At 40.7% G+C, this 26631-nt stretch overlaps 1 protein-coding gene and 1 long non-coding RNA gene across 15 annotated transcripts in view; one reads left to right on the forward strand and one right to left on the reverse strand.

Moving 5' to 3' along the window:
- LOC112580628 overlaps positions 1–26631 on the forward strand; it is a 162359-nt gene that overhangs the window by 103719 nt on the left and 32009 nt on the right. The gene's annotated exons all lie outside the window — the stretch shown is intronic.
- The window catches only part of GHR (growth hormone receptor), a 307144-nt gene that overhangs the window by 15641 nt on the left and 264872 nt on the right, over positions 1–26631 (reverse strand). For all 11 annotated transcript variants that reach the window (XM_025270444.3, XM_006067065.4, XM_044932364.2 and 8 more), the window contains 5 exon segments: positions 25396–25525; positions 16107–16267; positions 11592–11770; positions 6949–7114; positions 4688–4778 (listed from right to left, as the gene is read on the reverse strand). In XM_025270444.3, the coding sequence (XP_025126229.2) occupies positions 4688–4778; positions 6949–7114; positions 11592–11770; positions 16107–16267; positions 25396–25525 (727 nt within the window).

Consider the following 26631-nt stretch of genomic DNA (forward strand, 5'->3'; position numbering starts at 1 on the left):
TGCTGTCGAGATGTGTGATAGCTTTCCTTCCATGGAGCAGCATCTTTTAATTTCATGGCTGCCGTCACTGTCGGCAGTGATTTTGGAGCCCAAGAAAATAAAATCTGTCACTACTTCCACTTTTTCCCCTTCTGTTTGCCATAAAGTGATGGGACTGGATGCCATAATCTTAGTTTTTTTTGAATGTTGTTTCAAACCAGCTTTTCCACTCTCTTTTCACCCTCATCAAGAGACTCTTTAGTTCCTCTTTGCTTTCTGCCATTAGAGTAATGTCATCTGCATATCTGAGGTTATTGATATTTCTCCCAGCAGTCTTGCTTCCAGTTTGTGATTCGTCCAGCCCAGCATTTAGCATGATACTCTCCAAATAAGTTTAATAAGCAGGGTGACAATATATAGCCTTGACGTACTCCTCTCCCAATTTTGAGCCAGTCTGTTGTTCTGTGTCCAGTTTTAACTATTGCATACAAGTTTCTCACGAGACAGGTGAAGTGGTCTGGTATTTCCATCTCTTTAGGAATTTTCTACAGTTTGTTGTGATCCACACAATCAAAGGCTTTAGCGTAGTCAATGAAGCAGAAGTAAATGTTTTTCTGGAATTCCCTTGCTTTCCCCAATGAGCCAATGGATGTTGGCAATTTGATCTCTGGTTCCTCTGCCTTTTCTAAATTTAGCTAGTATATCTGGAAGTTCTTGGTTCACATACTGTTGAAGCCTAGCTTGAAGGATTTTGAGCATTACCTTGCTAGCATGTGAAATGAGCACAATTGTACAGTAGCTTGAACACTCTTTGGTATTGCCCTTCTTTGGGATTGGAATGAAAACTGACCTTTTCTAGTCCTGTGGCCACTGCTGAGTTTTCCAAATTTGCTGACATATTGAGTACAGAACTTTCGCAGCATCATCTTTCAGGATTTGAAATAGCTTAGTTGGAATTCGGTCATGTTCACTATCTTTGTTTGTAGTAATGCTTCCTGAGGCCCACTTGACTTTATACTCCAGGATGTCTGGCTCTAGGTAGTGACTACACCATCGTGGTTATCTGGGTCATTAAGACCTTTTTGTATAGTTCTTTTGTGTATTCATGCCACCTCTTTTTAATTTCTTCTGCTTCTGTTAGGTCCTTACCATTTCTGTCCTTTATCCTGCCCATCCTTGCATGAAATGTTCCTTTGATATCTTCAATTTTATTGAAGAGATCTCTAGTCTTTCCCATTCTAGTGTTTTTCTTTATTTCTTTGCATTGTTCATTTAGCAAGGTGAGATAAGAAGGCCTTCTTATTCTCTGGAACTCTGCATTCAGTTGGGTATGTTTTACCCTTTCTCCCATGCCTTTCGCTTCTCTTCTTTTCTCAGCTATTTGTAAAGCCCCCCGCCCCTGACCCCAACAACCACTTTGCCTCCTTGCATTTCTTTTTCTTTGGGATGGTTTTGGTCACTGCCTCCTGTACAATGTTATGAACTTCCATAATTCTTTAGATACTCTGTGTCCCAGATCTAATCCTTTGAATCTATTTATCACCTCTACTGCATAATCATAAGGGATTCGATTTAGGTCATGCCTGAAAGGCCTAGTGGTTTTCCCTACTTTCTTCTATTTAAGCCTGAATTTTGCAATAAGGAGCTGATGATCTGAGCCACAGTCAGCTCCATGTCTTCTTTTTGCCGACTGTATAGAGCTTCACAGGTTCAAAACCAAAAGTGTAACATAACTCTAATTACAGGAAGTAAAGATCCCCAAATACGCTTTACTCTGTATGGGTCCCTTTTTTTTTTTTTTTTTTTAAAGAGGATGATGCATTTAGGTACTTGAGAGTCAGCTGTCAGGGAAGTGTTGTTGCCTTTAGGCTAGGGTGGCATACCCTGTAGCCTGGAGCGACCAAGCCAGTCATAAGGAGAGATGGGAATTGTGACAGAGGACATGAGCCCTTTCCGAATGGGATGGTTGGTCCTCTGTCTTGGGACATATTGCCACGCAGGATTATCAACCCAGTTTCACTATTTTTTTTTTTTTTTAATATGGCAATGACTTAAATTTTTTTTTTATTTATTTTGGGTGTTCTGGTCTTTGTTGCTGCACAGGCTTTTCTCTAGTTGTGGGGAGTGGGTTCTACTCTAGTTTTTGTGCGTGGGCTTCTCACTGCAGTGGCTTCTCTCATTGCAGAGCATGGACTCTAGGGCCTGCAGGCTTCAGTAGCTGCAGCATGTGGTCTCAGTAGCTGCAGTTCCTGAGCTCTAGAGCACAGGCTCAATGGTTGTGGTGCAGAGGATGAGTTACTGCATAGCATGTTGGATCTTCCCAGCCCAAGGATCGTACACACATCTCCTGCACTGGCAGGCAGATTCTTAACGACTATACCTACCACCAGGAAGTCTGAGATCTGTTTTTAAAGATAATCTAGTAATCTTGATTTTTTTGTGTGAAAATCCCCTGTTTTAGAAACACTTTGTAACAAAACTGTCCCTCAAAAATCAGAAGGAAAAAAAAAAAAAAAAAACCAGCAAAACATGGATCTGCAGGCTGAATCTGGCTTTCAGGTTGCCACTTCTGTTTTATGTTGATTCAGTTATTTCGTTCCTGATTTAGTCATATAGCAAGTTGTATGGTGGGAGCAACAGAGTATAGAATCAAGATAAACTGGCATGAAACTATGTTTCTGATCTTTATTGTTTAATTCAAATCCAAATTACACTATACATTTTACTAGAGTTGACTCTTAATGATTTGGATTAAGAAAGGGAACAGTGGTTTGGTTTGTGAACTAACAATATCTCGAGCAAACACAAGGAGCACCTGAAATCCTTTATAGTCCTGAAGTTCTGCGGTAACTGACATAGTATCTCATTCTTTTGAGTTTTATTTTAATTGTTCTTTCTACACTTGCTGACAGCTATTTTCTACCATTTCCTGCTTTCATTAGAACATGGAAATTTAGACAATGATAAGGGTTTTTGTGGGCATATGAAAAAGGAAGATAAGTTTTTTTGTTGAAAAGAATTAAATTCAGAACAGGGAATTTGGCAGTACAAATAGATTTTCAAATTTTTTTCCAATTTGGTGATTTTGACCAAGTGTCATAGTTAAAAACTTCATTATTCATAGAAAACTATCTTTTAGACAAAGGTTAATATATTTCCTTTGTAATTCTATTTGATCAGAGGATGACTTTTTCTTCCAAATATTGTTAGCTAATGTAATTTAGCAACATAAATTTGCTTGGCCTTCGTGATGACTTGAAATTGACAACTAATGTTAAAAGTAAATTACTTAATGTATGTAGTGAGTTTATCTGCTGTAGTTATATATAAATTAGCCTATCACCTAACTGGACAGTTCAGTGAATTCAAATTAATCTACAGAATAATTTGGCTCCTTTGGCATTACTTAAGTAATGAATACATTTAAGTAAATAATTGTTTAGAATTTTATTTACTAACTTCCTCCCTCCCCAAACTGAAAGCTGCTGTTAGACAATAATGTTGCTAGAAAGATAGAAAACAAAATTCTCCAGAGTTAATTTTGTCCCCCTGAGTTTACATTATTAAATTGGAGATGAAACTCTACTAAAAATAATCCTTCCTGCATCCACTTGGAGACTTTTAAGCATGCTTGACACTCTGTAACTCTAGAATTCTTCTATTGAAATTCTGTTTTGATGTTTACAAATGCTATACAGCTTCAAAACAAAGTAAAAAAATTTCACAATATATTCATAATATAAAGCCTATTTTGATTTCTAGATGCTTCATGGCTTCACCTGGAGAACTTGTCTTTGGTTTTAGATAGAGTAGCCAACTGTCTCGGTTTGCCTAGACACAGAATTTTTAGTGTTAAAACCAGGAAAGTCCCAGGCAAACGGAGTGTTAGCTACCCTAATTCTAGGAGAAGGGACAAGATTAACCTATGGGACTTAAGGCATATTCTAAATGTAAGAAAACTGGCAACCCACACCAGTAACTTTTCCAGTATTTTGTATTAAAAGTTTCTGTAGTCTATACTGAGTTTCTTTCAAGAATGAAAATAGAATAATGGTCCTTACAGCTTAAGGGAAACTTAAACATCATATAATCCAACACCCTCAAATTACCCATTAGAACGTGGAGTCCTAGAGATAAAGGGACTCAAATGAACTCAAACAACAGTGGCAGAATAATAACTGAAACCTGCCTTCTGGCTGCAAGAGGATGCAGAATGGTGTCCTCAAACTTAGAATTTTATCTCTGACAAAAGAAGGTAAAATACCAAACTGTAAGTAGCCAACCAATTTAAATAAACCCAAATTTACTTAAGATTGGTATCATATGAAGTCTAAAGAAAGGTTTTATTAGACTGAATTATCTAGTAGCTTTAGTTCACCACTTAAATTTTTGCTCTTGTATTAAAGTTTCAAAGCTACCTCAGGGTCCTGGAATAAATATCAGTTCGGAACTTTAAGGTGCATGTCACACGGTATGTAGTCACTAGCCTCACCCTCTTAACATCCTATGCAACTTTCCAGATAAAACAGACCTGTGTTGTCTCTATGTGGACACAACACAGATGTAAATGTAGAGCGATAACGTTTCACTGGGTTGATGAAACACTTCACTCAGGATTCACAAAAGAAAACATCAAACAAAAAATGGAAACATGGACATTTGCTAAATAACTGGCAAAACATATCAGAGTAGGTTATAACACACTTACCTTTGCTGTTTAGAAAATATGAGTAAAAATAATGTCACTGCTAGCCCAAGTATTCCAAAGATAATAATTAGGAACCATGGAAACTGGAAATCTGAAAAACACAAAAATAATAATATCTCACAGAACTATGAATAGTTGAAGTTTATATCTCATTCTCCTGTTCCACATAAAACTTCCTAATTTGTATTCATCTGGTAAAGTCAATGATTTCACTTGATAGCCACTGAAATAGAATGCAATTACTTAGTATTTTCTAAGAACACCTCTATCCACTTCTTCAGATCCTTTCGTATACCAAAAAAAAAAAAAAAAAAAAGTAACAGCATACAATTTAAGCACAATCCATGTTTATTATATAAACAACCTGCTTTAAACATCTTATGTGTGCAGGGTGTGTCATTAAAAGGCTTTAGCTCGAGGGAAAAGTGATGCTTGTTAATGTACTACTTTACCTAAATAATGTCCACTTCTTTTTTTTTTTTTTAATGTGATCTTTAGATCTAGATCTGATCTAGACTGAGGATCCATCAAAAAGATGGGGGCCAAATTGTATTTTTGAATCATTATTAAAACTTCTTAGATATGCAGGGTGTACATTTTTACAGCTTAAAAAGTACTGTTTGACAGAAGATCAGTACTAGGACTCTCAGATTTTAGAATGCTGTTCAGTTGCTAAGTCATGTCTGACTCTTTGCAACCCCATGAACTGCAGCACGCCAGCCTTCCTTATCCTTCATTATCTGCCAGAGTTTGCTCAAACTCGTGTTCATTGAGTCATGCCCATTGATTCAGATTTTAGTATAACTGATAGAAAATTTGTGGGAGACTGTTTGTAAAGCTTCTATTTCATTTCTTTAGAACAAGTGCCACAAGTGGCAGAGGTTGACTACTTTTAAGGTGGAATTTTCCTGGTGGCTCAGACTGTAAAGGATCTGCCTGCAAGGTGGGGAAAGATCCCCTGGAGAAGGGAGTGGGTACCCACTCCAGCATTCTTGTCTGGAGAATCCCACTGACGGAGGGGCTCTGTGGGCTGCAGTCCTTGAGGTGGCAAAGAGTAGGACACGACTGAGCAGCTAACACTTTCCCACTTCTTTTCACCTTTACCATGACACTGCTTTACTGAAAGAAAGCTTTTATGCTGTGATATTCTTTTATTTATTTTCTTATTCACATATTAAAATCTACAAGGGAGCTATTATGCATGTTATAAAGAATTAGTGGGGGAGAGAATACCATTTTTTTTTTTGTTCTTGTGGTATCTATAATTTTATATCAATGATATACTTAGGAACATAATATAAAGCAAGAGTTTTTTTTCCTTTTCTAACAGAAGTAAAAAGTTGTTTAAAAAAATCTTTAAGTGAATTAAATGCCATCACGATAAAGGGCATGTGGCAGATATACTTTTTCTTAAAAATTTAATTTTTAGTATAAATTTATTTATTTTAATTGGAGGCTAATTACTTTACAATATTGTATTGGTTTTGCCATACATTGCAAATGAACTTTTAAGCCAGAATTTCCATATATCAAATACTGTCTGAAACAAGCCTACTGAGGAGAGCTTAGAAAAAATGGTGCTATAGACATTTTCACCTGTGCTATATAGTATCATGGGTTCTACCTGTACCATATGTGCAGAAACAATTTTGTTTATAGTTTAAAATTACATTTCTTTTATATAGGATCTTCAAATATTCTGTCACCCTTAACTAGCACATGATTTATCAAGCCTTCCTCCAGATAAAAGCTACACACAAACTTTCTAAAACCAATAAGCACCTGCCATTGACTACTTATGCTGATTCAATACAAGGCTTTCTCTTAGAAGCCACATAGATAGCCATCCATCTGGATTCAGAATTTCTTCTCTGTGTATTTGAAAAACCTTTTTTATTATTATAAATGCAAAACAAACTCAAATGAAATATTAGAAATACAGAAACATATAAAGAAAAGAATCACCTGAAATTCTGTTATCTGGAATTATCACCCCACTGTCCTCCATCAGTAACTTTGTGTCGCTTCTCCTCTTTAACTTGCACCTACATCATGACTTTTCCTGAACAATTCAGAAGTGAAATCCTTCTTCCTCTTTCATAATGGATAATACTTGTTACAGGTAGTGAACTCCAGGTCCCTCATCCTGAAAACTGATGCTAATGTATATTGATCTGGACAACACTCTAACAATGTAGGGAATGTATGCCTGTGTATTGACAGAAACCATGTTGGCTGCCACCTTAATCTCTTAGGTTTACCTTCTTCACATGCAGATGGGCTCATCTGAGGAAATGTTATCAGGAGCACCTCACTGAACTTGCCATATTTTTCAGTGTTTCGTTGTCTGGTTCTCACACGCACTTCATACTCTTTATCCAGTCTCAACGAGTACATCGGAACTGATGTTACCATTAAAGGGTCCATCTTTCAAGACAAAATATAAAACTTACTGGTTAGAGAGTCAACAACTCAATGCAATAAGCTCCATGAGGTGCTTCTGCATTTTTATTCAAAATGAATTTCTGGAAAGTAGGAAATATTTTAAAATGCATTCGTGGAGTTTGCTATTTAGAGAAAGATCCAAGTAAGTAACTTAGTAACACATTGTAAATTAACTACACTTCAATTTAAAAATGGTAAAAAAGTCACTTTGTTAAATAAACCATAGTCCTCAAATTAGTTCTGTTATAAACCCAAAGATATGATAGACTTGTTAAAAGAAATGCATCTCTATTCTTGCATTAGGCTGTCAGATATTCTACTAAGATCAAAGCATAATAGAATTATTATAGAGGATGGCAGAATTATAAAGATTACAGATACACTGCCTACCCTTTGGAATATTACATTGTTATATGAAGACATCAAGACAGTAAAAACCAAACATATTTCCTATTCTCTATGTCTATATCTGTTCTTTGGAAATCCTGGGTAGTCATTCATATGATCACAGAATTGTAAAGTGTTCTAGAAAAATCAGTTGTCTTAAAGTTTCAAATAATTCTATCAGCTTGTTCTATAAGGCTTAAAGCCATCTCAAAAATATATGCTATTCAAAATCTCTGAAGAAAAGTCACTAGAGGCCTTTGGTAACAAACATCAGGATCCCGCAATCCTGAAGGCCAGGCTATTCCTTTACTTTCCCTGGGAAGGCAGGTGAGATTCTCAGACATGGTGCTATCAAAGAGGAAGACATAACTAATGATGGGGTTTTCCTTCAAGTCAAATATTCAAAGCAAGTAGTCAATATATGCTTTTTATATATTTTTAGGTAGAACATCTTGCTCCCATTTACAGGAAAACCAGGAACACTATTTTTCAACAGCCTGGGTTATTCACACAAATAATATTCTCATAATTTGTTAAGTTAGAAGCTGGACCTTTAGCTTTTAAAACAAATTTCTTTTTGCTACAGTTAGTTTCTACTCACAAAGTACCTCTTTTTTTCCCCCCGTGTACACAGAATGGTTAGTTTGATCTTTTATAGAAGCTTAATACATGGAATATTTATGTACTTGAAATGCTTCTGAATATTAAACTTTTTATTTTTCTTAAAAAGTCTATTTACTATTCTTGAAGCCCTACCATTTCTCTGTCACCATCACCAATATATTATTTCTTTACAGGTTTCATTAATAACAAAATCCCAAAGGGGCCGAGTGATGTGATCTACGGCCCCCTCTTCATCTTCCCTCAGCCCTCCACAGCAGCCACACCAAATTCAGATTTGCTCACATGACTAATACCACCCTGACCCCTGTGTCACCTGCCTATGAGGGAACACCTACTCTTGGCTAATTCTCAGTGCAAGTACTGCTGATATTCTAAGAAGTCTTTTTTGGCAGTTTTCCCTACTCCATCCTGCCTGAGAATACACATATTACTTCTTTTAATTCATTGCTCAAATTTCTATATTATACCACATATTCCCTGGGAGAAACAATGCTTTCATTCTCTTTACATTTCCGAAGCCCAGCACAATATCAGGTATATAGAGAAGGGAATGGCAACCCACTCCAGTATTCTTGCCTGGAGAATTCCATGGACAGAGGAGTCTGGCAGGCTACAGTCCACAGAGTTGCCACACAACTGAGTGACTAACACTTTCAGCATTTACTTTTTCAGTGGGTACTCAAGAGATGACCCATACGTTGTGGATAATTTTATGCCACTCATTAAGTCTTAAAAAAACAACCCCCAAAATTCAAAAACACAATTGGTTTAGCAGGTAGATACTTGTAAGCAACTACATGGTCATTAGAATTACTATTATATTCAAAATGTGTTTAATTAAAAAATGGGCATATTAATACTAAATTCAATGTTGTCAAATGGTAAATTCCTGATATAAGCAACACACATTGGCTTTTTCCCCCTTGACTTACAGTCCTCTTTTTTTTTTTTTTATGCTTATGCCTCTTGTTTTTACAACCAACTAGATCATAAGTTCTTTAAGAAAGGTCAGTTGTCATAGATGGGTCCTTGATACTCATGGCAACTCTGAGACCCTTGCAAATTACCAAACTTATAAGTATCATGGATTTATAACAGAATTTCAAAAATACTAATTTCAAAATTATGATAAACTGATTTTATGTTCATATATTTTAATAAGAATTATTGTACTTTCTGAAATAAAAAAATTATAGTGAAAAAATGACATTGTTTCACATTTTTGCAAATCTCTTTTTGCTTCTGAATTAAAACTGTGTTAGGATGTGTGGTTTTGGTTGAGGTGCATGAATAGAACTTGATCTCACAGATATATAGTGAGAAAATGGAAGAGGGCTTTTAATAGCTGTTTCAGCTAATTATATATATATTCTTCCTCAACACCACCACCAACAAAAAAAACTCAGTAAGTAGTATTTTCTTAAAGGTTAGTTGCAGTATGAAATCTGAAACCATGTCAATAAATCTTTCACACTTCTTTATATTAAAATCCACCATTGCAACTAGTACTTGGAATGCATCATTTCTCCATTCATCGTTGGCTTACAGCATGTATTGGTCACTTGGAAAATATCACTCACTGAGTTATGCAGATTTTCTAACTGTTCACACATTTCATTATACAATATTAAAAAAAAAAAAACCGACTTTTGCTAAGATCACCATTGATCGCATCAGATCTTCAAAGGTTGAGAACACTCTCAAGCTCACAGCTACAGATGGCGAAGTTGTCCAAAATTTTAACTTAACCTTGACAGCTCAGATTTTCTCACTGGCAACAAATACTGTCAATTGTTTTTGTTGAAGTGTTAAGTTCACTTTATTCTTTTCCAAGAACTATTTGCCAAATATTTGCCAACTCAAATATGAAAAGTCATCTATCAGTTTACCAGTTGTTCTTTCAAAGTAAAAAATGGTGTTCCAAGCAAAAAGCAGCTAGTTCAAGCAGGAACTTGGGTGTTTAAATGCCTTTGCTCAAAATAACCATCCACAGCTCCAAATGCAGCCAAAGTGCTTTATGAAAAAGCTACATAGTCAGAAATCGTGATTTAATAAACTTAGAAATATATATACTGCTTCGTCAAGGACATTCTTATGTGACCTGCCTCCCCCACCTCGCCTGCTCCCACTTCTTTTCTGTGAGTACAGAGTGGTGCAGAGCATAGTGACTATCAGTATAGTCTGCAGTTATTGCTCTGATTTGTGCGAAGGCAGCAGCAGTGTTTCTACCATTGCTTTTGTACCACCTGTGTAAATCAACATGGTCAAAAAAGGAAAGAACATTCTAGTATTATTATGGAAATAGTCTTGACCCTGTGGACTCCCTGAAAGAGTCCCAGGGACCCTCAAGGGTTCAAAATTTATACTGTGGGAAAATGCCGCCCTGGGGTGCCTAGCATGGTGCTTTGTGTATACTACTTATTTCAATACTCGGTTGGTTGCTGAATAAATGTGTGACTGAAGTTTGAATTTAGAAAGCCTTGTTTGACTCAGTATCCAGCCAAACTTTTCTGTACCAAGTTATGGAACAGATATCTAAATTAGAATGATTCCACAAACAGAACCTTGAAGCCAATATTTAACTGTTCATAGTGCTCTAAACTTAACTTTCCTGTAATGACAAAACTGGCTCCGTTTTCAGCAGTTCACTGAATGGACAGGGCCTGGTGTCTCAATTCTAGGAGTGAGGCCATGCCAGGATGCTGGGCACGACCTGGTGACTGGCCAGAAACCACTTGGCTTGGCCAGGCCTGTGGCTGTGGTTAAACTGATTTAGAGTTGGTTACATTGAAAGCAGCATGATAATCCTGCTTTTCTTCTTCTTGTGTGCCATGTGGAATTTATCTCAGTGCCCAGTTCCCATGCCCTTGGCAATGAAGCGAGGAGTTCAGAGGTCAACCCAGTACCAGGCTACTTGCCTAAGTAAAAACCTCTTAGCTTGATTCTCCCCTGGGGTATGTGACAAAACATCCTTCTGAAACTCTAGGGGATCAGTTCCCTCCCTTTGTTTCCCTACTGGAGTCACTGAAGAACTTATTTTAGTGGGAGTCTGCTGAACAGTGGCAACTAAAATCCTGGGCGAATATTTAGCCACAGCTCACTACTGACCTTGATCATAACCTTTCCCATGTTTAGCCACATCCTCACAGACAGCTGAGTGACTAGAGTATGTGATATTGTTATAAGGTTAGACCGGACACCAGTGATGACTGGAGAAATCATTTTCCTTTTCTTCTATAGGTTTCCATATAAAACTCCATGTAAGCATCTGCTGTCTTAAAGAATTCCAACATGAAATTTTAGTGAATATATCCATTTTTCTCAAATAAGAAATTAGAACAGGGATATGTGGTATTAAGTTAAAAGAAAGTCTAATTAGAAATGAGAGGGGTTGTTGAACACAGAAAAGTCAAAGGGTTTTTCAATGTGAGATGTAATAATATCTTACCATTTTCCACTGGGTCTCATTCAGTTCTTTATAGTGCAGTTCATACTCCAGGATTATCCATCCCATCTTAACATCTGTATTGGGTGGTGGTTCCCATTTCACTAGGATGTCGGCATGAATCTCCGTCAAACTGATGTTCAGTAGAGTCCAGTTGAGGCCCACGGGTGGATCTGGTTGTACTGTGCATTTCAGCAGAGAATCAGTACACAGACATAGCTTGATGTTAGTGGAATGCATTTTTCCGAAGACGACTAAGTTACTTCATACATTATTCTCGATTCTTCCAATATTCCCATCATTATACTTCCACTTTATGGCAGAGTATCATTTTTAAAATTAAGGATGACATGTTATTAACTGAAAAAAAAAGTCCCTATAAAAAATTCCTTTTTGAGTTTAAAATCTGATCTATAGCCGTTCTTGAAGATCTGTCACATTTTGCATTTCTTTTGGCTCTGATAAGATGAATACTTTGGGATTTTGGCAAAGGAATTCACTTTAACCCCGAACTGAAAGGAATAGAGAGTCAGAAAGACCCAAGTGTATTTAAACATGTGGCCATTTTGGAGCGAGGGGTGGAGAAATCTTTTTTCTTCTGTATGTTACCTGGGGCAAGGCCTTTTAAATTTTCTTTCTCATTTATTTCTGCACTGCTACAGAAGCACAGTCCTTCAGAACACTTGGTAAATACCCCTTCATTTGTCTTCCTAGCCCCATGTGATCATTTCTTCAGGTATAGAAGGAGGGCGTTACACTGATCTCAGATGGTGATGAATCAGTGTTTTCTGTGTTTCACCTAACTGCATGCTATTGACTTCTGTGGAGTGGATACTACTTTTTAAAAAAAAAAACAGAGTCCCAATTTGATTAGTCATGACCACATTTTGGAAATTAAATTGGAGGGATTTGCAAAATGGCTAAGCTACATATGCTGCATAATGATACCTACACCTCATCTTTCCAGTTTTGTTGGGGATTGATGAGTTCTGAAAACCAAAGCTTAATGCTTTATATGACTGAACTATAAAAATGTTTTTAAAGGGAAATTTTCTCAAACTTATTACTCATGCTGCATCTTACCCACCCCCCCTCTTTTAATAGAGGATATAGAACAGGGTCCCTTTTGAGAATGCTCAGTACCACCATGATGAGCATAATAATAACCATCTCTCTTACTTCTAGTCTTCTGCCTGTAACCTGCTCCTCTTCCACCTTCCCTAATTTTGTTAATGATGACTCCATTCCTGCAGGATGAAAATGGTGAACCCTTCCTTGACTCACTTTTTTTCTTGACTCACTTTTTTCCCCCCATCACCTCACATTCTGTCAGCTGTAATTTCAAGATATTTCCAGAATCTACCCACTTCTCTTCACCTGCCCCGCTCTTACCTGGTCCTAGCCGTTATCATTTTGTTTTGAAGCATTAGCCTCCTAACTAGTCTCTTCCTGTGGTCCATGTCCCCCTTCAGTTTATTCTCGATACAATCCTCAACACTGTGGACATGCTGGTCATCCTAACACTTAAGTTAGATCACATTGCTCATCATTTAAAGCTTTCTAAAGGCTTCCTATCTCCAGACGAAAGTCAAAGTCACACCATAGCTTAAAGGGTGCCATAGCTTTGACCCTCTGATCTCCAGGATCTGGTTTATGATCATGCTCCTCTTCCCTCTCTGTGTGTCCTTCCACTACCCCACGCTCTTCCTTGAGTGAGCAAAGGCGTGCTCCCACCTCAAGATCTTTACCCTGCCTATGCCGTCTTCCATCAGATAGACATGGGACTGTTTTCTCATTTCCTTCTTTACTCAAGTGTCTCTGTCTCATTGAGGCTGTGTGTGATAATGCTCCCACTGCAGCCTCTCCTATTTTCCCACATTGTCTTTCCTCCCAGCATGGTCTCCTTCCACCCACACTGAGAAAATGTCCCCCTGGTACAGACACTTCCTGCCTCTAGCACCTAGAACGCTGCCTGGCCCAAGGAAGAGACTCAAAGAAGCACGGAATAAACTGAATGAATGATAGACACCTAAGTCATATACGACTTTAAATCCAAAGACCAGCCCTGAGAGGTCTAGTAGAGTACATGCATAATACACGAGGAAGCTGAAGCTTGTGATCAGCATCTTTAGAGCTATAGGGTCACCCCAGTTCTTTGCTGTCTCTCATTCTCAGCTCCCTCCCTCCCTGCTATCACGGTAACCCTGCCTGTCATCATCTTTTGCCTTGATTATCACAAAGCCTTCTAATCTAGTCTGTGCTATTCTAATCTACCCTCTACACTGCAGCAAGATGAATGTCCCTGAGACGTTAGTACAATACTCTCTGGCTTCCCAGGTGGCGCTAGTGGTAAAGAACTTGCCCGCCAACACAGGAGACATAAGAGATGTGGGTTTGATCCCTAGGTTGGAAAGATCCCTTCGAGGAGGGCATGGCAACCTACTCCAGTATTCTTGCCTGGAGAATCCCATGGACAGAGGAACCTGGTGGGCTACAGTCCACAGGGTTGCAAAGAGTCGGACACAGCTGAAGCAACTTTGCATGCATGCGTGCACACATATACATACACACTATGCCTTTGAGGTTAAGAGCGTGGGCTCTGGAGCTATGCTGCCTAGGTGCAAATCTCAGCTCTGCCTACCAGTAGTTCTGACCTTGGGCTAGACCTTGAACTGCTTTGGGGATCAGTTTCACCATCTGTAATATGGGAATTATAATAGAACCCATCTAGCACAGTTAGCATACCTGATTTATGGTACATGCTTTGTAAATATCCTGAGGTCATTTCCCTGCTTAAACATCCTCAAGTGTACCCCTGGGCAGTCAGGTAAAGTCTAGATTCCTTTGTGGGGCACACAAAATCACTGATGACTCCTCTGGTCAACCAGTCAGGCCTGCCAAGCCGCTCCTGAGTCTGTGAATATTCCGTGCTGTCACTTTTGGAACTCAGTAGCCATTAGCAGACACTGTGCATCTTGTATACCTGGCAACTCCTGCTGAGGCTTTAAGAAGTAACTGAACTGTCACCATCTCCGCGCAGCCCTTTCTCATCCCTCAGGCCCAATCATTCACACCTCTGACCACCACTTCGGCTTGCTGTGCATTCCACACACCTCGAGGCCAGCACCTACTGGCCGTATCTCAATTATTTGTAAACATGCCTGCTTTCCCCACTTGACTGTGTCTTACTCATTTTGTAGCCAACACACCCAGCCAGGAGCCAGGCACTCAGTGAAAATCAGCCAGGTGAACGAGTCGGGTGGCTACTGGCAGGACAGGTTTAGAACACGAGTCTTTGATACTGTATTCTTTCTCCTACCCATTTAGTCATTAGACTAAATGACTAAATTTAGGGCATATATTCAAGTACTGATAGCTTCTCTGGATTCAATAGTTTCTTTAAACCATGCAGACAGGTTATCTTCTGCTTTTTACATTTTTCTCAATCTTCTCCCTCCAAAGTCAGTCTATCAGATTTACTCGTTTCTATCTGCATCTTCCACCCTCCCTCTCTCAGTCTCTTCCAGCCTGGAAACCACACACAAGAACAGCACATCTAAGTGAGGCTCCAAGGAGTTCCTGTAAGCAACAAACAAGCTTTGTGGATAGATGCGAGGCATCAATGTCAGCTACTTATGGTCCTTTTGTGATTCTATTTAGCTGTTTATACTATTATAGTACAAACACGAATATTCCAATTATGGTTCTTTGTCTTGTTTCATTTCCCCTGTGTCCACATGGTGGGCAAGGGATAAGCTGCTTGAATCTTTCACTTAGTTCACTGAACTGATTTCTCCAGTGTTTGTTTTGAGATCTTATAAACATGCCTTTAAACTGATTTTGGCTGTTTTGCCAATGTAAAATTCCAGAATGATTATGCCTTGTGGCAAAGAAAATCTTGGACTGTAGCCCACCAGGCTCATCTGTCTGAGGGATTCTCCAGGCAAGAATACTGGACTGGGTTGCCATTTCCTTCTCCAGGAGATCTTCCTGACCCTGAGATTGACCCTGTGTCTCTTGCATCTCCTGCATAGTCAGGCAAGTTCTTTACCACTAGTGCCACCTGGGAAACCCAAAGAAAATCTAGGCATTTATGATAGGAATGCCAGAGATCAAGGCCAATGTATTTCAGTAGAGCTGAATATAATCGTCATACCAGATCATGAGGAGAGAAGGAATCTTAAGAGTGCATTGAGTTTCTTCCTTGTAGTGCCACACAAGAATACAAACTGGCATTCAGAGACCTTCTCAAGGAAAAGACTCCACAAGACTCCTATTCTTTCCTTTATAAACCTCCTGCCAGATTGTTTTATATTAGAGCCAACCTGAGCTCCCCCTGCCCTCTCTCTCTCGTTCGCCAGCTTATCTCATGTGCTATAAAGGAGACTTCCATCCACCCAGAGAATGCAATGCAATGCAATGGCAAAGTCTTCCTACTTGCATGCACTTGGACTTTGCAGCCTTCCCCGCTTATGTAATCTAAAGCCATGTCAAATAAAACACAAACCTGTGATTTACCTATGTCCTCAACAGAGAAACACTTATGATCCACAATACCGCCATTGCTAGTTAGCTTGATGCAGTAGGGGGTCCACACGGAGGTATAAGACGAATTAAAGTAACAGCTGTTTTCACCAGCAGAGACGTAATCGGGGCATTCTTTCCATTCTTGAATGTCCCTGAAATGGAGGGTAAAAAGAAAGACTTGTTCCCCAAATCATGCAATAGTGCCAGTCAAAGCAAGCTGCTTAAGAGTCACATTCAATAAACCAGGACACAAGTATTTTATGAGCAAGTATCTTAGTGGTACCATTTCCAAGGACTAGGACATCTGTGGACTGATGATCAGTGTCTGCAGACTGAGAGGAGGCCTTTTGGCACGTCTATCTATAGTAAAAGTATCCCTTCATTGACTGCATATAAGGTGCCAGCTCCTAATTTAAGTGATTCATTGGTAGGTACTTTCCCCATTTTACAGGTGAAAGTTCTGTGGCTTACAGAGGTTTAAAAATATTCTTTTATTAAAACACTGCAGAATCAACTCCTAAACTATAGAGAATCCCAGCGAACAGCTGAGTCTTTAAACCTGGGTATTTCCCCAATTCATGGCGGAAGAAACTGAGGCGACACATGGATGGTGTTCTCCAAGCTGAGTGACATTGAGATGTGGGTGGTCCTGAAGAGGAAAATCAGCTACCACCCTACTCTGAACCACTGCATCTTATGTCCATCTCCTCTGCAAGGTTGTCCTGTGCTTGGCAGTGGAGGGTGGGAGTTTTCCTGATGCCTTGAACACCTTCCCATATTCCTGATATCTTTTCTTAAACAAAGAGCCATGGTAACATTGCAAACATGCTGGACATCCAGGTAACCTTTAAGAAACATGGGACTCCTAGCCTTTCCCCCTCTACTCATAGAAGAAACCAAAGAAATTTAAAACCCAGACCAGAAATTAAAAAAAATTCTCCAAACTAAGAAAGCATTTTTCTTGTCCATTTTGTAAGTGGGAATGGACATTTAATTATAATATCAAAAGAATGGAAAAAACAAAAATGGGGCTGTATTGAATCAATGTGTTTACCTATCAGTTCCTTTGTGAGTGTTTCTCTACAAAGAATGAGCTCATCCTTTCCTGTATCTTGGATCAGATAAGAACAAATGAAACAAGTCATAGAGGACAGATGGACACATGGAGAACACTGAAGAAATCAGAAAAGCTATACCTCCATATCTAAGATCCACCCTAGAGTTACTCACCTGCACCCCATTCTACAGAAAGCATTATTTACCTCGATGACTTAAAACAACAGCAGATAAATGGATAAGAAAGCTGTGGTACATATACACAATGGAGTATTACTCAGCCATTAAAAAGAATACATTTGAATCAGTTCTAATGAGGTGGACGAAACTGGAGCCAAAACTAATACAATATTGTAAAGTTTAAAAATAAAATTAAGAAAAAAACAAACAAACAGCAGAATTGATGTCGAATGGAAAAGAGATGGCAGGAAGGTCACTGGGGGAGGATGTCAGAGTTTGAGGAAAGGATTTACCTTGATCAGCTGCCAAGGGGACCTGAACAAAAATGCAGAGCAATCAAAAGATGGCTCAGACTCAAGTCCATCCCAGCAGCAATATGTGAGAGAATGTGACACAGCTCTCCTCCAACCTCCCATCTGCCTGCCTGCCTGAATGAGTGAATTCAGCAAGTCATCTCTGGGTGCCTCCTATGCAAGCACTCTGCAGGTATCATATCTGACACTAGCACTGTGTGGCCATAAGGATTAATGGGCCTTGATCCCTACTTTCAGGCTAGAAGGCGACTCAGAACTTATCCACTGAGTACCTTTTTTTTTTTTTTTGGTCTCCTTTATTCAGGACATGAGTGTGTTTCATAAGCATCAATTATACATAAAATATTGTGCTTGATATATACAGGGGAGTCATGTGTGTCTAAAGAAATACTTCAGCCTCAGGGGAATGACGAGAAACCATATTACAGAGCAGAGTGGGCAAGTGTTCATACGTGGTGCTCACTGGAGTTAGAATGATTGCCGTGACCATTCATGGGCGGCTTTGGGGTAAGTGAGGTACTCTTAGCAATCTTGAAGAAGGGTAAAAGTTTAAAAGGTGGCAATAGGGGAAGGAAGAGAGGGAACAGAGGCAGTGGAATCATTGGGCAAAACTTTCTTAAATTAGAATTGCTACTTAGATGGCGTCATTTGTTATTTACTTACTCTTCACTAGGCTGAGAGGGTGTTTTACAAATCAAGGAGGCATAAAGAGGTAACGTGTGGCTGAGGCAGAAGGGGGAAGGGATGGCCTTGTGTTCCTGAGGTGCTTGTGGCTGGCGGGCCAGGCTGTGGAGGTCTGTGAGCATTGCTTAGGGAATGGGTGCTTGGCAGCGGGAGACAAGAAGGACCCCACAGGCTGCGCAAGGGCAGGGACTGGAAGAAAGGGATGAGAAGCTGGGAGAAGACACACGTTTTCTTCTTTACAGCTGTTTCCCAAGCTGGTCTGTTTGGCACTAGGAGGACACTTATGTAATATCAAGGGGTCCTTGAGACAGCTGCTCATCAGCTGTTGGAAAGAACTTGGGATTAACATGGACAGTGGACTGTTCCTTAATTTCTGGCTGAGGCTCTTAAAAGTTACATACCCTTGGATGAGACGGAGATTCATCTCCAATGGGAAAATTAAGGGGGTAAAGGGTAGAAGGAAGGATAAACTGTGTGTGTGTGTGTGTGTTCAGAATAGGAAAAAGATAGAAAAATATGGATAGGTAGGTCACTGCACTGTGGTATAGTTTATCTTGATAGACTTTCAAAAATAAATACGAGTGTAGTAAAAGAGAATGGTTTGACAAGATTGTCTAGGGAATGAGATTTTCATATAATAGTTAAGGCGTCAAGTTTTGTATAATAGTCAAATGTATTTAACAAATTGACAGTATTAAAGTCAGTATGAAAACGTTCTGAAGATGCAGGCCGGTGCTTAGCAGGTCTGGATTGGTAATGGGAGATGAGCTCTGTGTATGGCATGCAGTGTCTCAACTCTGGCCTGTCAGCAGCCTGGTCCCCACAGGGATGGTATGAAAAGCCCTGTTTAGATTATCTCCAACCCATTAGCTCCACAGAACAAACAACTTGAAGTACTTCTCTAAAGCACAATGGATCAGGAAGAGCCACTTCAAAACACAACTCCCAACCCCCTCCCTCATTAACTGAAGTTGAATTTTATTTTAAATACATACTTAAAATTTATTTTTAAACTGTTAAATTTAGACAAATGCCAAATGGACACACAACACAGATGGTCTGTTGCCTGCCTTCACTGGGTTGAATTTCTCTACAGATGACCAAAGCCCATTTCTAAAAGCTACTCTCTCCTTCTGTTAGTCCCAAGACTTAAGTGCTTTAGGTTTGTTCCCAGACTGGCTTGTGAAACAGGGCTGAGAACTCTAGAAAGAGCCTATCCATAAAAATCAGAATAAAGAGCAGAAGATGTTCTTTCCACCTAAAGGTACCTAACCGGAAGACAAAAAAAACCCAAACAAACCATCATTTATGTCCTAAGGGCAACTGTTTTCAAGCCATCCAGATCATGTGTTTTAGGCTTAATATTTAACATTTTCTTTTTCTTTTTTAAGTAACACTGCTCATTTTCCTTTCTAATTTCCTCTGCAACCTGGCAGGGCAAATAAACTTTCTTGTCAAAAACCAGGATAATTTGTTGAGGGGGGTGTTTGTGGGGGTGGGGATATATAGCCTTTGGGAACGAGTCTTCACCTGCCTACTTCTTTGGAAATGAGGCATCTGCAGGAACAGGCTGAGAGCAGAGCAGGCTGACAGGCTCCCAGAGGCCCCTTTTCACCGGGCCTGCAATTTGCATTCCTGCAGAGTCCCGGCCCAGCTCCGAGGCTGAACGTGGCATGGTCCCGTCACAGGGTGGCACAGACTGTTCTGAATTGGCTGCCTCTTCCACTGGCTCACCTGGCTGGAGACAGAGGCAGCCAAGTGTGCAGCCTGGGCCTGTCCTGTGGACCAGCCTGGTTAGATTCCCTGGTGCTTTAGCTACCAAGGCCAGGCCTGGAGTGCAGTGGCCCCATCCCACTCCTCCCTGCCTCTACTTCTCTGCCTCTGGATGACTTCGGGCCACAGTTTCAATTGTGTGCCAGGGACAGGGAGTTGTGATTCTATGGTTCCAGGAGGTACCTGGGAACTGCTTTCCAAGAAACAGTGACTGGAGCCAGAAAGCGCATCTGTGTCTGCCTCTTCCTGTAAGCAGGTGATGCAAAGCCCCACACACATGTACTCTACTAGGTGCAGCCCTGCTGCTGCTAAGTCGCTTCAGTTGTGTCCGACTCTGTGTGACCCCAGAGATGGCAGCCCACCAGGCTCTACTGTCCCTGGGATTCTCCAGGCAAGAACACTGGAGTGGGTTGCCATTTCCTTCTCCAGTGCATGAAAGTGAAAAGTGAAAGTGAAGTCGCTCAGTCGTGTCCGACTCCTAGCGACCCCATGGACTGCAGCCTACCAGGCTCCTCCGTCCATGGGATTTTCCAGGCAAGAGTACTGGAGTGGGGTGCCATTGCCTTCACTGAATACTAATACTCCGAATACTCCTAATCCCATCAATTCTACCCTTTCCAGATAAATGGTGCTGGGCTATTTGGGCTCGAGGTTCATAACATTGTACAGAAGGTGGTGATCAAAACCATCCCCGAGAAAAAGAAATGCAAAAAGGCAAAACAGCTGTTTGAGGAGGCCTTGTAAATAGCTGAGAAAAAAAGACAAGTGAATGGCAAAGGAGAAAAGGAAAGATATACCCATCTAAACGCACAGTTCCAAAGAATAGCAAGGAGAGACAAGAAAGCCTTCCTAAGTGAACAATGCAAAGAAATAGAGGAAAATAATAGAATGGGAGAGACTAGAGATCTCTTCAAGAAAATTAGATACCAAGGGAACATTTCAAACAAAGATGGGCACAAAAAAGGACAGAAATGGTATGGACCTAACAGAAGCAGAACATATTAAGAGGTGGGGAGAATACACAGAAGAACTGTACAGAAAAGATCTTCAGGACCCAGATAACCATGATGGTGTGAACACTCACCTAAAGCCAGACATCTTGGAGTGTGAAGTCAAGTGGACCTTAGGAAGCATAACTATGAACAAGGATATTGGTGGTGATAGAATTCCAGTTGAGCTATTTCAAATCCTAAAAGATGATGCTGTGAAAGTGCTGCACTCAATATGCCAGAAAATATGGAAAACTTACCAGTGGCCACAAAGGTCAATTTTCGTTCCAATCCCAAAGAAAGGCAATGCCAAAGAATATTCAAACTACTGCACAATTGCACTCATTTCACATGCTAGCAAAGTAATGCTCAAAATTCTCCAAGCCAGGCTTCAATGGTACATGAACTGAGAACTTCCAGATGTTCAAGCTGGATTTAGAAAAGGCAGACGAACCAGAGATCAAATTGCCAACATCAGTTGGATCATAGAAAAGGCAAGAGAGTTCAGAAAAAAACTCTACTTCTGTTTTATTGACTACGCTAAAGTCTTTGACTGTGTGGCTCACAACAAAACTGTGGAAAAGTCTTAAAGAAATAGGAATACCAGACCACCTTACCTGCCTGCTTTGAAACCTGTATGCAGGTCAAGAAGCAACAGTTAGAACTGGACATGGAACAACGGACTGGTTCCAAATTGGGAAACAGTACGTCAAGGCTGTATATTATCACCCTGCTTATTTAACTTATATGCAGAGTACATCATGCGACATGCTGGGCTGGATGAAGCACAAGCTGGAATCAAAATTGCCGGGAGAAATATCAAAACCTCAGATATGTAGATGACACCACCCTAATGGCAGAAAGCAAAGAGGAAGTAAAGAGCCTCTTGATGAGAGTAAAAGAGGAGAGTGGAAAAAGCTGGCTTAAAACTCAACATTCAAAAGACTAAGATCATGGCATCCAGCCCCATCATCACTTCATGGCAAAAAGATGGGGAAACAATGGAAACAGTGACAGACTTTATTTTATTGGGCTCCAAAAGCACACTGGAGATGGTGACTGCAGCCATGAAATTAAAAGACACTTGCTCCTTGGAAGAAAAGCTATGACAAACCCAGACAGCATATTAAAAAGAGACATTACTTTGCCAACAAAGGTCTGTATAGTCAAAGCTATGGTTTTTCCAGTAGTCATGTATGGATGTGAGAGTTGGACTATAAAGAAAGCTGAGCACTGAAAAATTGATGCTTTTGAACTGTGGTGTTGGAGAAGACTCTTGAGAATCCCTTGAACTGCAAGGAGATCAAATCAGTCAATCCTAAAGAAAATCAATCCTGAATATTCATTGGAAAGACTGGTGTTGAAACTGAGGCTCTGATACTTTGGTCACCTGATGCAAAGAGCTGACTCATTGGAAAAGACCCTGATGCTGGGGAAGATTGAAGGCAGGAGGAGAAGGGGATGACAGAGGATGAGATGGTTGGATGGCATCACTGACTAGATGGACATGAGTTTGAGCAAGCTCCAGGAGATGGTGAAGGACAAGGAAGCCTGGCATGATTCAGTCCAACCTCTGCAGTATCAGCCTTGCAGGGGTAAAAGTTCATTTGGTGCCCAAGCATCTCATCCTTGTGTGCCCTTTGGGGTATGTTTGAGAGACCTCTCACACATCTGGAAGGTGAGTAAGGCCCGTCCTGGTTGTTAATTCAATGTATTTATTTGCAAATTAAGCACCCGGCTCTGCATTAAAAATGGAATATAGCATATCAATAATCATAGGCAGTAAAAAAAAATGCTTTTGTAGCCCAGGAACTGGAATTCTATAGTATTTTAAATTATTCTCATACTACAGTAATAAGAATAGCAGCTATTATTCATTCAGTTCTTACTATGCTTGTCACCAAGCACTGTGATAAGGCTTTTTCATGCATTAGTTAATAGAATCCTCCCAAGAAGCCATGGGGAAAGGTCTGTTATCTTCATTTTGCATATGAGGTGGCTGAATTGTGGACAGAATGACTAATCTGTCCAGTACTACTCTGGAGCAAGGGCTGGAGCCAGGCTGAAATATAGGATGGTTGGCCCTAAGCTTCTCCCTTCATAGACTGCTGCCCCTTCCTTTAGTTTCCTGGCTCCTCCAGGGGACCAATAGCACCATCCTGGGACTGATGACCACCACTTAATGGGGTCTCCACTAACCTTGCCTCTTGGTTTAGGCCTTCCTTGAGGGTTGGGTGGACAAGAGAAGATGATAGAGAGTTTGAGCCTAGGATTTTAAAGAGCATAAAGGTGCAAAATGAGAATATACAGAAATGCAAATCATACCAAGTGAGGGGCAAGCAATAAATGACTTGGATGGTGATTACACTGAAAGATCTTTGTCTTCACTCGTCTTTAATGGAATACCCGTAAAAATGGAAAAGAGAAGTATCAAAGTCCCTTATCGAAGATCATGAATTTAACAGAGACAAAGTCGATTTTCTACATAGGAACCAAACCATCTTACACATATCTTAAAACAAAAACAAAAACCCTATGGCTTTGCACCACAGAGGAAGTCGGCTGGGCTGTGGCCTTCAAGGCTTATCTCGGTCTGGTCCCATCTAACCCTCTGACTTCTCCCCGCGTCACTCTCCTTGTCTTCCACCTTGTCCTAGCCAGCCTCCTGCGTTCCTCCAACCTGCCACGTCAGCCAATTGCAGTTTCCTCTGTCTGTGCAGTCTTTGCTTCAGATAGTCACATGGCCTCTCTCACCTATTTTATGTCTCTGCTCTCAGGTACCATAGAGGAACCTCTGAAGACCTCATTTAAGGTATCACCTGGGCTCTCAACAGGCACACACACTCATGCATGCTCACTTTCACATGTTTACTCCCCCATATGCTCCCATTTACGGATACACTCATGCACATCCATACACACCCCACACGTTTACACATACTCACACCTGCTTTCCCACATTCATGCACAGTCACACTATACCCACTATTACACACTGACGTTCATGCACCCACACGTGCTCACTCATACTCACACACTCATCCTCAGACGCTCTCATGCACATGCAGATATTTAACTTATATGCAGAGTACATCATGAGAAAAGCTGGACTGGAAGAAACAGAAGCTGGAATCAAGATTGCCGGGAGAAATATCAATAACCTCAGATATGCAGATGACACCACCCTTATGGCAGAAAGTGAAGAGGAACTCAAAAGTCTCTTGATGAAAGTGAAAGTGGAGAGTGAAGAAGTTGGCTTAAAGCTCAACATTCAGAAAATGAAGATCATGGCATCCGTTCCCATCACTTCATGGGAAATAGATGGGGAAACAGTGGAAACAGTGTCAGACTTTATTTTTTGTGGTTCCAAAATCACTGCAGATGGTGACTGCAGCCATGAAATTAAAAGACACTTACTCCTTGGAAGGAAAGTTATGACCAACCTAGATAGCATATTCAAAAGCAGAGACATTACTTTGCCAACAAAGGTCCGTCTAGTCAAGGCTATGGTTTTTCCTGTGGTCATGTATGGTTGTGAGAGTTGGACTGTGAAGAAGGCTGAATGTGGAAGAATTGATGCTTTTGAAGTGTGGTGTTGGAGAAGACTCTTGAGAGTCCCTTGGACTGCAAGGAGATCCAACCAGTCCATTCTGAAGGAGATCAGCCCTGGGATTTCTTTGGAAGGAATGATGCTGAAGCTGCAACTCCAGTACTTTGGCCACCTCATGCGAAGAGCTGACTCATTGGAAAAGACTCTGATGCTGGGAGGGATTGGGGGCAGGAGGAGAAGGGGACAACAGAGGATGAGATGGGTGGATGGCATCACTGACTTGATGGACATGAGTCTGAGTGAACTCCGGGAGTTGGTGATGGACAGGGAGGCCTGGTGTGCTGCGATTCATGGGGTCGCATAGAGTCGGACATGACTGAGCGACTGAACTGAACTGAACTGAACTGAACATTCTTCCTGGCTTTACTTTTCTCAGTAACCCATATACCAGTTGAAATTTAATTTTTTAATTTAAAAAATTTTTGTCTGTCTTTCCTCACTGGAAATTAATCTTCAGGAGGACAGGGACTTTTTGTCATCACTGCCATATTTCCAGCATCTAAAATAGTACCCAACATATAGTAAGGGCTTAACTAATATATTTAAATGAATGAATGGGTGAATGCATTTAGATCACCAAAGAAGATTATTTCCATTCCCATCACTGCATGACACTCAATGGATTTTCATCAGAAAATTCATGGAGAGAAATCAGAAAAGCATGAGGCCCATACCTTCTGATATAGAACATCTGTACAGATCCTGGGCTCTGTAAACTGTGATTAGCCCCATCTGTCCAGTGACATGAGAAAGTCTCCAGTTCAGGTGAACGGCACTTGGTGAATTTAGGATTCCCAGAAGAATCTGCAGAATAAAAAGACAAGTCATGAAATCAGGAGAGTAATGGATGGTCCTAATGAGACACATACTTAAAGTGATCAAGAGCAACCACTTCTAGAAATGCTGTTTCTCTGGGCCATAGCTTCAGAGCTGTTGTCAGTTATTTCTGTTAGCCCTTGATTGCAGGAACAAACCATTTTGTCTTTATTTCCAACATTATTTCTTGGGGTGGGGGGTGCTGTTTAAGAAACCAGAGTAAGAGATGAGGACTTGGGCACAAGTAGGAGAAAGCAACGGCACCCCACTCCAGTACTCTTGCCTGGAAAATCCCATGGATGGAGGAGCCTGGTAGGCTCCAGTCCATGGGGTCGCTAAGAGTCGGGCATGACTGAGCGACTTCACTTTAACTTTTCACTTTCATGCATTGGAGAAGGAAATGGCAACCCACTCCAGTGTTCTTGCCTGGAGAATCCCAGGGACAGAGGAGCCTGGTGGGCTGCTGTCTATGCGGTCACACAGAGTCGGACATAACTGAAGCGACTTAGCAGCAGTAGCAGCAGCAGCTCACTAGGAGGGTGACTCCGGGAAAGGAAGAGAGGGATGTGGGGAGCAGAGAACAGCTAACACAGCGTGTGCTATTCAGCTCGTTCCCATAGTGGCCGGCGGGGGCCCAACCCCACAGAGGTCCCTCTGAGAAGCTGTCAGAGTGTGCCTTCCTGGTATCCTTGTCTGGAAGACTAGGGTGTTATATGCCAACTCCTACCTCCCAAGGCTGAGGGCTGTCCAGGAGGTACTAATGCCCACGAACCTCTAGGCTGCACCTGCGCATGGGTTGAGGGTCCTTGCTAGACTTCTTAGAAACCTCGACAGGCACATGAAATGTGCCCAGCGATATGCATGGTGGCAGCTGACCACCATGGATGACTGTCTTGGCACCAGGTGGGCCCAAGGGATGTCGTGTGGGGACCACAGCATTCATCACAGAGCCTTTTCTCTTTTTACCAATTTTTGATGAAAAGTTCCTAACGTTTGCCTTCTTTTAAAAGATTCAGCCAGTAAACTTATTAAATAGATACCTACTTTAAATAACTTATGCATACATATGTATCAATTCTAACATGGGAAGTGGA

This window comes from Bubalus bubalis, chromosome 19, assembly GCF_019923935.1.
Source record: "Bubalus bubalis isolate 160015118507 breed Murrah chromosome 19, NDDB_SH_1, whole genome shotgun sequence".
In the NCBI taxonomy this organism is placed as follows: Eukaryota; Metazoa; Chordata; class Mammalia; order Artiodactyla; family Bovidae; genus Bubalus; species Bubalus bubalis.